General features: G+C 36.0%; 1 protein-coding gene across 3 annotated transcripts in view; it reads right to left on the bottom strand.

Moving 5' to 3' along the window:
• CDKAL1 (CDK5 regulatory subunit associated protein 1 like 1) overlaps positions 1 to 12504 on the bottom strand; it is a 377489-nt gene that overhangs the window by 88325 nt on the left and 276660 nt on the right. For all 3 annotated transcript variants that reach the window (XM_030445448.1, XM_030445446.1, XM_030445447.1), the window contains one exon: positions 6164 to 6226. In XM_030445448.1, the coding sequence (XP_030301308.1) occupies positions 6164 to 6226 (63 nt within the window). The remainder of the gene's footprint in view (positions 1 to 6163; positions 6227 to 12504) is intronic.

Here is a 12504-nt window from a genome sequence, read left to right as displayed (position 1 = left end):
GATTCCAATATATTAGAAAACACCATATTTACCACAAAGGTATTGTAATGCTTCTATTCCTTTAAGAAGGTATAAAACCCCCATTTTTATCTTGATGGATCATGAGATACCAAGCCTTAAATTTGCCACTGGCCCCACAGGCATCTTGCACTTCAGATACGGCAAATCAAATCGAGGTTGTCTCCAGAACTCCAGGAAGAAGCTACAGCTTCTTGGAAACATTATTTTTTTTGACACTGGAATCTTGCCAAGATTTGAAATGATGAAGTAAGTTCCTAAGAAGATGGTTGCCATACTACCCTCTTAATCTGGAGCTTTCCCTCAAAAAATTCTTGGAAGGATGGATAATTTATTTTATTTAATATATTTCCAAGCATTTAAGTGATAGGAGAAGATGGAACTGTAGCCAGTGCTGACTCATTACAAACTGGGAAAAGCATGATCCCATTCTTCTCTGACTTACTTGATACACACTAGATTGTTTCAGGATGATACTTGTAATGAATCTCAAAACAAAGTTTTTGTTGTTGTTGGATTTTCCTGTCCATGTATATATATGTAAGGCTCTGCAGAAGAACATGTAGAAGATGAGGAGATGAACATTTTCATACTCATTATGAGACACAAAGCCAAAAAACACCCATCTGCTTCACAGCATTATATCAAAGCATTATTACACCAAGCCTTTAAACAAGAATAAGGAAGAAGAGAAGTAAATGGAATATGTTCACTGCATGCAAAAAAATCAAAACCTTACCCAAAGTCTTCTGGTAAAATAAAAGCATTGATAGCAAGTTTAACATCTAGAACTTTAAATTACATTTCAGTAATTAATTCAGTACATAGAATGATTGTAGCAATTTTATGAGCTAAACCAGCCACTGTTCTCCAGTGAGAAGGGAATGCAGAGTAAAGCTACTTATCACATCCATTAGTGAAGTTCCCAGAACTTGGGCTTCTGGAAAGGTAATCAATTAAAAGCAAGCAAGCTCAAGAGCTTGGTCACAGGAACACTTACAAAAGTGAATACCAAAGTTTAAATTTTTGAACAGTGAAGAATTCTAGTACCACCTCTGCAGGTGGGTTCCCATGACACTCATGTGCTGCTAGAACTGCTGCACTGGAGCCTTCTCCTCTGACAGCAATGTACCTCTCACAGCCACTTCAATGCCATAAAAAAGTACAGCTGTGGATTCTAAGGGACTCCATAAAGATATACATGAAAAAAACAAGAAAAATGGAAGGACAGATACATTAAAGTAAATTGAGAATACAATGTTGATACCTGAAGATGATATTAAAGATTAGAAGTACTTTATCCAAACCTATCAGCTATAGAATTAAGAGCAGATAGGCCCTTTTCTATACAGCCCATTCAACAGAGACATAAGTCCTTCTTGCTTTCTTTGTTTCTTCTCCTATTCTCCACAACACTCTGAAACAATTCCTAGTATTTGAACAGTGATTTCTAAACTGTCTATATGCTAGCTTGCTTTGTTTTACAGATGGCATAAACCTCAATGCAGCCAGAGGTTGAATCAAGAAAAAGAAGCAGATTTCTATGCCATTAGATTTTCTTCACTATCATCAAATAATGCTCAAATATGCCATTAGCAAAAGACCACTGCACTGATCTTCCAAACAGAGATTGGTTTTCTCTTTCAGTAGTCTTTGAAGCCTCACATCAGATCAAGATAACTTGCCAACCACACTGGCATTGGATATGGGGGTAGCATTTTGAGTGTTTAACACTTCCAGAACACATTAATAATTAATATTTGAAATACGACGCTTAATTATTTTAGTAGTATTGTATCAATTAGACCACATATTGAAACAATTTTCCTTTTTTAGTCTTGAGTACTTTGAGTTTGGAAAAAAAAAAATCTCAATCTCTTTCCAAATTACATGAATATTGTCTCTATTTCTTACTTGGACACACTATATGCTAAAATAAATCACTAACACAACAAAACATAACCTTATTTTTTCACAGATCATGCCTGATTCTTGAGCAAGAGATTCAGGTTGCAAAAGGCAGAAACATACCCAAAGCTGAGTTTTCAGCACAACTCTCAGAGGATTTCTCACAGCAACAGCTCAGTGCTGTCAGAGGCATGAATGGACATGCCCTAAGATCCCTCTCTCTGGCTGTTGACTCAGAAAGGCTGAGCAAGAAAATGGAATAGTAGTTCTGCTATACTGTGTTTACTATACATAAAAACCGTGTTTCTGCAGAGCATTAGTTGAGGATTATAGCTTTAAACAACTGCTCCAGGGTTAGGCTGAGTACTTATCTCACCTGACAAAAAGGAGAAAAGGAACTAGGGCTCTGTGCTGCTGAATTTGGACAGTTTCTGCATGCTGGCTCCAGGTTCAAGGAAGTGATTCTGCCCCTGTACTCAGCGCTGGTGAGGCCACACCTCAAGTACTGTGTCCAGTTCTGGGCCCCTCAGTTCAGGAAGGAGATTGAGGTCCTGGAGCAGGTCCAAAGGAGGGCAACCAGGCTGGTGAAGGGACTAGAGCACAGACCCTATGAGGAGAGGCTGAGGGAGCTGGAGCTGTTCAGCCTGGAGAAGAGGAGGCTCAGAGGAGACCTCATCACTCTCTACAACTCCCTGAAAGGAGGATGTAGCCAGGTGGGGGATGGTCTCTTTTCCCAGGCAACTCTCAGCAAGACAAGAAGGCACGGTCTTAAGCTGTGCCAGGGGAGGTTTAGGTTGGACATTAGAAAGAATTTCTTTACGGAGAGGGTGATCAAGCATTGGAACGGGCAGCCCCGGGAAGTAGTGGATTCTCCATCCCTGGAGATATTTAAAAAGAGACTGGATGTGGCACTCAGTGCCATGGTCTGGTAACTGCAGCGGTAGTGGTTCAAGGGTTGGACTTGATGATCTCTGAGGTCCCTTCCAACCCAGCCAATTCTATGATTCTATGAAACCTCTTGTTCTGACCAAGTAACCGGCTATCACAGCTGCCTTCATTGCTTTCAGCAAATGGGGTCACTAAGTTTGAAGGGCAAATATAACTCGGGAGAAAGACAGTAATGGAGTTAAGCATCCACTGCAGACAGAACAAAATCCTTCCAGTGTGCAATGTGGAACCTCAGTGTACAGGCAAAAAAGATTCAGCAGAAACTACTTGTGTTCAAACGTCATCTTTCATTAAATAAGCTAGTAGCAAACTGGCTAGATTATAGACAAGGGTTAAAAGAGCACTCTTACACTATCTTCTTTTAAATTTTAAATCACTAAAACTGCTCGTTGTTAGCACAGATTTATGAGAATGTAATTTTAATCTTATTTTTCTTAACGTTCTAGAAAAAGATAAACTGTACATGTAACTGGAAGAGCTGTTCCATTGCTTACTAAAGAAAAGTTACAAGGCAGTCAAAACTTGGCTCTCAAGAAAGCTGGGCTATGAATACTCATATTCTACATAAACACAGGAAAAAAAAAATTTGTAACAAGGAAAAGCTTATTCTACAAATAGAATTCTATGTAATTTTACACATGCTAATACAAATAAGTTTGAAAAATTACAGTAAAGAACCGAACTGGATAGCTTTTTATAACCAAGATGTATCTCAGCATTTCATAAATAATTGTTTAGCTTAGGAAAGAATGAATTTTAGAAGATGTTTTTTAACAAGAAAATGTGCATCTGAGACAGGTGAGCTTTTTAATGTGTAATTATTAAGATCTGCAGTTGCGTTAGTTTATCTGAACAATGAGAAGAGCAACTAGATGGTACACTGTACATATTTAGGCATTAAAAAAATACCAGAGCTTAACTGTTCTTCCTCTGCTCTCAGCTGAGGCAGAATATCTCCCACTTTTTCATTGCTTTTTCACAGAAAAACTTAAAAGCTCTGCTCTCTCTTCTGCTGAATTAAGGCTTCACTAGGTAGAAGACATGACTCCACATGTGGAAGTAGAAGGAAAAGGAAATCCTTGCTTTTGTCCTCCATGAAAGAGGTGGCTTTTCCCCTTGGCAAAACTACAGATATCCAAAATGTCTTTCAGGATGCAGTGACTTGCACTAGATAGGGAAAATATATATTGAGGTATAATTTCCAGTTACAGCTACTGGTCTCCTAACCAAGAATAAATAATAATAAGATCAGAAAAGTTACTGCAGTTATGCCATCAAACCATCATTTTCTGGTTTAGTGAGTGAAGCACAAGCTTGGGAGAACATTTTCTGATTAACTTTTCTATGTGATATCCCACCACAAAAAGATGAAGTACTACCAAATCTTGCTAAACAGTACTATTACAACTACTGTAGTTCAACTGTTTTTACTACCACTACCAAGTTCCAACTTATCCTTTATGGTTATGACTTTTCTACTTTAAAAAGATTCTCAGAGAAAAACCTTTTAAATCAGTCAGCTAACAATTCCAGAAGACTTCAGTTCACGTAATTCATGCCACGATCCTGCATCAACCACACTTTCACAAGATCATCATAAAATCTGTTTTTTACGATTACTGAAAATAATCTACAAAAATAGCAAAACCAAAAATTTGCTATGCAAATCAGGAAAACCAGAACTAGAATAATCTCATACAGACCTCCACTTGCAATAACTGCATTTTCAACTAATATTGAATACTTTTAGATCTAACATAAAAATTAAAAAACTCCTCCTGGACCGCAACAATTTTGATATTGACAGCTGAGGTGGAAATTAAAAGAACAGAGCAAGCAATCTGCAATAAAACTGTTGAAGCCACCACAAACAGGAATTAATTACTGGAAGGTAAATGTTCACTGTCAAAAGGAAAATAAGGCCATCTTTTTAATACACTTGCATTTGTCCTTTTTTCCCCTTTTACTCTTAGACGTACATGCAGAATGTGCATGGAAGCAACAAAAGAGTTGATCTTCAAAAATCACCCACCAAAGAATTTTACTACTTTAAATGATTTATTAAAGGTTATTAAACAAAGATCAAAAGGGTATATATCTAAGCATTTATACTCAATTCCATGTTACCTGATGACTAATTTGTAAAAAGCACACAAGTCTTCACAACTGAAGCCAAAATCATTTGAGGATACCTTGATAAAATGCCACAGAAGGTATCAGCAGGAAGGCATCAGGAGTTAAAAATGACCAAGCTCCATTAAAAGTGCTATTAAAAAAATAATGGAATTTCCCTGTACTATGATTAGAAGTGTTACACATGGGAGACTTTAGACACGAAGAGGAATATCAAAGCTCCTAGTTTATAAACTGCTTTTCCTTATTATATCTTAATTGATTTACTATTACATTTACCTTAAAATGCCTCAAATCAAAAAGCAAGGATCGCATTCAAAATGCTGTCACATTGAGTTCCTTTATTTTTCATATTTCTCAGCCATCACAGGCCACTAATTATCTGCTTTACCAACTCCTGTAAATAATGCCAGTCTATCTATACCTACTACTTGACCATGTTTTTTAAAACTGTAAATTTTCAAGTTGCTGGTAACTACTGAACTTTCATAGCAACAACTTACCTGTTAAATTTCATCCATTAATATTTACACTGTGTATTACATTTTTATATATGTGTGTAGCTAGTTGCATGCATAAATGCATGTGTTCACACATTCTTTTCTTATCCTCTATCATGGGGTTTAATAAACAAGAGTGTTTTTTACTGGGGTTCCCAGACTATAAATAAGAATCAATAATAATGTTGATGGGTATTTCTTTTCCTTCTCTTAGACAACCATCAGGCTTGTTAGTAAAGCAGCCTCTTCCAGAATCAATAGGTAAGTCATTACTATCATGTATCTTGGGGCCTAATTGACACAACATGTTAAGCAACATACTCAAGGGCAATAGAGTTTCTAAATAGAGAGAAAAAAGAGAGGAATCCGATACTGGATATGGTCACCCTGCAGGATTTAGTGCCACTCTATAGATTACATTTCTGTGAGGTTAATGTGAGTTGTGAGATTCACAGAGCACAAAATGCAGCTTCTCAAGCTTGGCTTGAAGAAGCAAAGAAACATTTATACAGTAGAATAATTTAAGCAACATGAATACCCCAGCACTTTCAATTTTATAATTTTCTCTCACTTTTGCATTAAACATGAAATACAGTTATCATAATTGTTTGCAAATATTCTCAAGAACAAACATAGACAGTAGATTTTTTTCTTACCTTATGATCATATGGATTGTATGAATGGAACAGCTGGGACAGATCCTTTGTTCTCTGTTTTTTCTGAAAAGTAATATTAATAAATACACTGTATAAGAAAAGTTGTAGGAAAAAAAAAAGAGAGTACCTGATTTAAAAAGCTGTATGCAAGTACAAACACATTCCCTCCCTACTTTGCTAATGGAACTGTAACTACGAAGACCAGTATATGCAGATTAAGGATATTAAATACCACAGGAAATAATTAACATATATATTAAAGATGTTAAGAACATATCCTTAATAAATAATAAACAGGAACCTATGGAATATCTGTGGAATGTGTAAACAACCCAGATTTGGTTTAATTTTTGCACAATAAATCATAAATGTGTTGGAATACAAATAAAAAAACCCTGAACATTAGGCTACAAACTTGCAAAGACTTGTCTACTATTATAACATGTCCATACAGTCCTGCTTTGTAGCAGATCAGGTTAACAGAAGTCCATTTAAAGAAGAATAATTTATTATTTTTCAATTTCTTTTGATGCTAATACTCTCATTGTCTTGGTTGTGGAAAAGTAATAGGTGGTATGCCACTTAATGCCAAGACAAAGGGAAAAAACCTCCTGTTAAGAGCAAAGTTCAAAGAGAAAACCTGCTTAATCCAGCTTCTACTTAAATCAATGAAAGACCTTTCAGTGATTTTAGCAGCTATTAAACAGACTCTCAGCCGCATCCTATGGAGGGGAGGCAGGGAGAGCAGGAAAACACCCTTCATCTTTAATGCAGGAATGAGTCACAAATAAGTTCAAAGTTTTCTCAGGTCAAAATCATTGCTGACTTATCTCACTGGTCAGGAAGGCAGAGCATTTTGTGTAGGAAATCATGCAAAGGGGACACAAGAACAAGACACTTTTTGCTTGTACTCTTCTATCACTATTGTTGTTGTCTTTAGCCATCATTTATCTAAAAGGAGTTTTCCAACTATAGTGGTAGGGTCTGTTCATGTTTCTACCTTGCCGAGAACTAGATAGACTACAGTATTTATTTTAACTTCTGGAAACTATAGGATGATTTACTAATTTTTGATTATGCAAATGGAAATTTCTCTACGTTTTTAAAATTTTCAGTGAAATGTTCAGATGCAGTAACTGAAGTCAGAAAGTTCAAATTTAAATACTTGTTAAAATTTATGATAGCTAGATATTTCTCAGCCATATCAGGTTAATATTACTTCTTCTGTGAGTTCCCTATCTATGTTTAATTATGACTACTAAAGAGTCAAGAAAACAATTTTTTTACTTCATTCAACCAAGAACAGAAAATTTTGCTTTCAGTGTAACAAGGTTACTTCTGTCAAAGATAATTCTATTCAATTACCATAGATAACACTTAACAGGATATGTTTCTCTTAGTTTACTAAGGGACTTTAAAACTAATGGAAGAGATTTCTTTTAGTATAGGCTCTCAGAAATCTAACATGCCTTTTTAAAGAAAAGATTTTCCTTAGTAATGGAACCTTACTCTCTAGCCCCATTAATACCTCTTATTTCCAATGGAAAAACAAAAAACAAACACTCAAACAAACCATCAGGTAGCACAACCAAAAAAATCAATCACCACCCTATGATAGCTTGTTTCCTGGTAGTACAGTTACACACAGTGAAAGTGTTTAAAATACTTCAATAAAGATCTTCAGAACTGTGATAACTTGAAAAGAGTTATATGAGTAGCTAAATATATAAAAAAATAATTATATAAAAGGGTTTATTAAAACCTGAATTTAAGAATCATGCAAGAAGTAGAAAAAAAAAAACATTTTAGTTTGGAATCTAGATCCTAGCATTTTCTAGGAAAAACATCCCACTAGAACCAGAAAAAAATCTAGTTCTTGCTTTTTTTTACCAAAGACTTCTTCTCTTGAATTAATTTTGACCACACACAAATGCTTTTAAGTATTTTATTTTTTCAAAAACTTTAATAATACGCAATAAAACTATACAATAGAAGCTCCCCTATCCTTCACCCTCAGATTTTGGCCAGAATGTTATTTACAGGTGCAGCTAGGCAAAATAAAGAATGAAAATGACTTCTCTAAGTCAACACTTTAGCATACTGTTGCACTTTTTATTACAGGGAATTATAGTTTCTTTCCTACCTTTCTGTACAAAACCACATGCTCTTGACTAAGGAAATGCTGGAAATTCATGAAACTAAAGAACATGGAAAGGAACTTCTAGAGACGCACATGAAAAAATGTTGCCCCAGGATGTCCTGTATGTGCGTAGCTGATCTACATCTGAACAGCATTTGATTTCCTTTGTAGGGATTCTGAATAAACAGAAACAAAAATGTGCTAACCAAAGGGTTACTTAGTGCTAAATTTGTGTCTTTTTAGAACACCAAGTTCAGCTTAACTCGGATCTCTGAAAAAACAAAATATAAAACATTTCAAACCACAGAGAATAAGAAAAGGACAAAGAATTCATGCTGCTATATTGGTAACCTCTTCAACTCCCACAGAAGGCATTAGCCATATGTTACCAGTACTAAGTTTTTCACATGAAGAATAGGCAGAATTTTTTAGCTCACCTGTAAGCAATGTAAAGCATACAGTAAAGCAGGCCTCTCCATCTCTAGACAGGACAGAGGAAAACAAGGAGCCCAAAAGCTTTTATTTCCTTTCTCTCATTTTCTGGGGCTCAGATTTTTGAGGTCTTACTTTTAAAGGACACTGGTCACCTGAGATGCATATTATATGCTTAAGATATGGCAACAATAAAGGATTCTTTTAGAATATATCCAGAATTGTCAACCAACAAAGCCAGGAGGTGGTGACCTTCTTGGTGTTTTTACTTCTGTCTTGTGTGATTTTTATCTAGGAACGGAAGAACCAGATTACTCATTATGAAGCCATCACTGGTTTCCCTTAGACTTTACTTTCAGTTTTAAAAGGTTTATTTTCACCTTCAATGTTCTTAGTAATTCCAGCCTAATACGGCAACAGATCTCAAATTCTGCCATTTCCTTTAAAGTGTCAGCCCCAATATATTGTCAGCCTTGTTGTCCTGCCTTGTATTTCTGCCTCCATCATTTAAAATCCTTCCAATGTATGAGCATTCCTTCAGTAACAGAGATCTGTATGTGTTACTGTTCAAATATTTGTCTTTTTACCCATGGTCACAATGAATAGTTACAATTAAAAGTTACAATTAATAATTGTCCTAAGGCAACCAGATGATTGTCTTCAAATTCTCTTCCCTCACCTATTGTCTTCTTTCCCTTTTCTCTTTTACATGCTGCTGAACAGAATTAAAATAAAATTTTATTTTGCCACAGGAACCTGACTTACTTGAGAGCTTATAAAGCATCTCACGCTCTTCAGCATGGTAGCAAGGAACAGTGACATTGTTCTTCTTTCAAGATATTTTGGAAAACCATATTAACATTCTGCGTTACATAACATTCATAACAATGGATTACATAACATAGAAGAGTTGAAACCACATTAAATTATGTGAGCCAATGTAGAATCTAGCTGTAGCTCTGGTAAACTTCATTGGAGGAATGAAGCAGCTTTGAAAGTATTTTCATGGTTTTCTTCCCTAGAAGTACCAAAAAAATGGTGCTCCAGGGTAATAAGATGCTTGAAAGAGCAAAAACCATGAGACTGGAGCTCTTTCCTGAAGTAGGATATCTGATGCATTTTGTGTTACAGCATTCTTGAACTTTTGTAATGTTTTCTGAGCAAAAATAAAGCTGTTTTTCCTTTTCTCTCACATTACATCTATGATCTCAGAACTACAAAGGCCTTGGATCACTCCAAACTCCAAAGTTTTATAAAACAGAATGGACTTGGGAGCACTTTAGCTAAAGATAAAAACTGGCCAAATTAATTTCCCAAGAGTTACCTGGCACACCACCAGAGAAGTGTATCAACTACTCCAAAGAAGGTGCATTTAAGACCCTTGCAGGGAGATTGACTCCATAAAGTCTGAAATCTATGTACCTATAACCACAGTACAGATATTAACCAGGCCACTGAAACTGCCATGTTATCAAATTTTACAGATTGCTTTTTGTTCTGCAAAAAAGTTTTTAAAAAGTGATCAGAAACCAGTGAACCATTCTCTTTGACCTTGAGTTGAGTGCATCACCTTCTTAGAAATGAGCCTGAAATGCTTCTTGTGCACCAGCCAGATTTCTTGATAAAATCATAACTGGTGTTCATTGAGCTCTTGCATTTGTGCCCTGTAAGGTCTGAAAAGGCAGAAGTGACAACACAGACTAGACAACTTTTCTGCTTCCTATAGCTAACTCACTCCTACTGCTATTATTCCTCTCTGAGCACATTAATAACAAAGCATACAAAATCATTTGGGCATTAGCTATTCTTTTTGACCTAAAATACCTGAATTACTATGTTAAAATAGTCTCATTGCTGTTTAACTACTAATACATGTGCATTTTGTTATCCAGCATTTTGTTGGATATATGGAAGAAAATATTTTCTAATAATTTTTGATGCATACATGTAAAATGTCACTTAGTGTACCATGTGTAATGTTCAGCAGTTTACCTTGAAGGTCCAGGATGCTGGGCATTTTTCCTAACTCCACTTAACAGCAGAATTACACATTCATAATTAATTCAATTTGTATACTCTTGAGTCTTTTGTATACTCAGTGATTCTTTCTAAAATTTAGAACAAATTTTCATGAATCCATGTAACGTGTTTTTATCTAACAGAGGGAAAAAATAATTTATGCATCTTTACCAGTTGTATTAATCAAGAAAATTATCACAAACATTAAAGTAATAATGTCTTCATATTATGGCAAAAAATAATAATTTCTTTCTACATTTTAAGTAGAGATTTTAAATGACATGGATGGAAAACCACACAAGCCTCCAAAAAAAACCTGAAAAACCTCCATTACATCACTAAACTATTTCACAGAATTCCATTTCAATTTTTCTTTACTTCTGAATTTTCTGGAGAAAAAGATTTATAATCTCAGGAGGAATTAGATGAGATGATGGTTACAATATTTATACTGGAGGTAAAAACTGTTTTCTCCCTTAAAATCAAAACTATTCTGCCTTATCTATAAACAGAACCTGTAGCAAGACAAACCTCTCTTAGGGAACGGCGCTTCAAGGTTCAACCAGGTGTTCCAGCAGACACTCACAAGCAATGCTCTAAGCCCATAGCTCTCAGAATTGACCAGCCCAGATCAGTGCTGCTGCTCCAAGAGCAATCGGCCCCTCTGCTGGCTTAACTCAGGCTGAGCTGAGCTTGTGTCTCAGGCCTCACCTTTTATTGCCCCCGTCCTGCTCATGCGCAGTGGGGGCCCACCCTAAGTAGCACAGGTGGGGCTTGACACAAGCTCATGCTCAACTCCCTGGCAATTAGTGGCACCTGGTTGCCTCATTTCACTAGAGAACCTTCCTTCCCTTCTATTCAGTGCAGGAGTATGTGTCATACAAAATTTCTGATGGCTATTTCATCTTCCTTGCAACTAAAATCTCAGAGTTCCATCAAAGATTTCTAGATGGACTCACGTGGGAAGGAGGATTGCTTATGAATGTGTATAGCCACTACAAATCTTACAGGATTACACCTTTCTGAAGAAATTATACTGGATGGTCAACATGTGGACTGTACATGGTTATAATTGTAAACCCAAAAAATCATGCATTAGTGGTGCTTTCAGAATCCTTGCAGATTTGGTTACTATTTCAGGCTTGACTATGACATTTTGAAAAAAGCAGTCTTGGCATTCCATTTGGCCTCCATTCTCCACATTTTGTTTTTTCAGCGTCCATGAATTCTTTTCCTTAACAACATAGTCTAGCTGAACCCATAGTTGTACACTTACTTTAAGATGCTCAATTTTTCAAACTGAATTTGTATAAAGATCATATGGAAGCTGTGGTAACTTTCATTCCAATCAGCTTCTGCTGTAAAAAAACAGAAAAAAAAAATACCCAACTTGGTTTTCCAAGTGTATTTCACTCTAGCTTTGAATTTGACTTGTTTTCACAAGGCAAGACAGCCATGCTCCTTGGAGCATAATACTTCTATTTTGCCAGGTGCCTAAAGTGCAAGATTTAAGAGCCATGGCTCCAGCTAGAGTAAAATATTCTTGTCCTTTCGCAGGGTCTGAACCTGCACAACCAGCTGTGACTGCAATTTAACTCATTCCCAGATTCAGCTGTGAACTCAAATTTCAGCAGCTCCATAGGCAGTTCATCTACAGCTTTCCAAAAGGGTTACAACCTATTTTTAAAATAAGCTGTCTTCCACAACAAAACAGATTTTCATTTCAACACCTGATCAAATAACATAAGTT

This window comes from Calypte anna, chromosome 2 (assembly GCF_003957555.1).
Source record: "Calypte anna isolate BGI_N300 chromosome 2, bCalAnn1_v1.p, whole genome shotgun sequence".
Lineage (NCBI taxonomy): Eukaryota > Metazoa > Chordata > Aves > Apodiformes > Trochilidae > Calypte > Calypte anna.
Note: the sequence above shows the minus strand (reverse complement) of the source record. Positions and strands in the feature narration are given on the sequence as shown.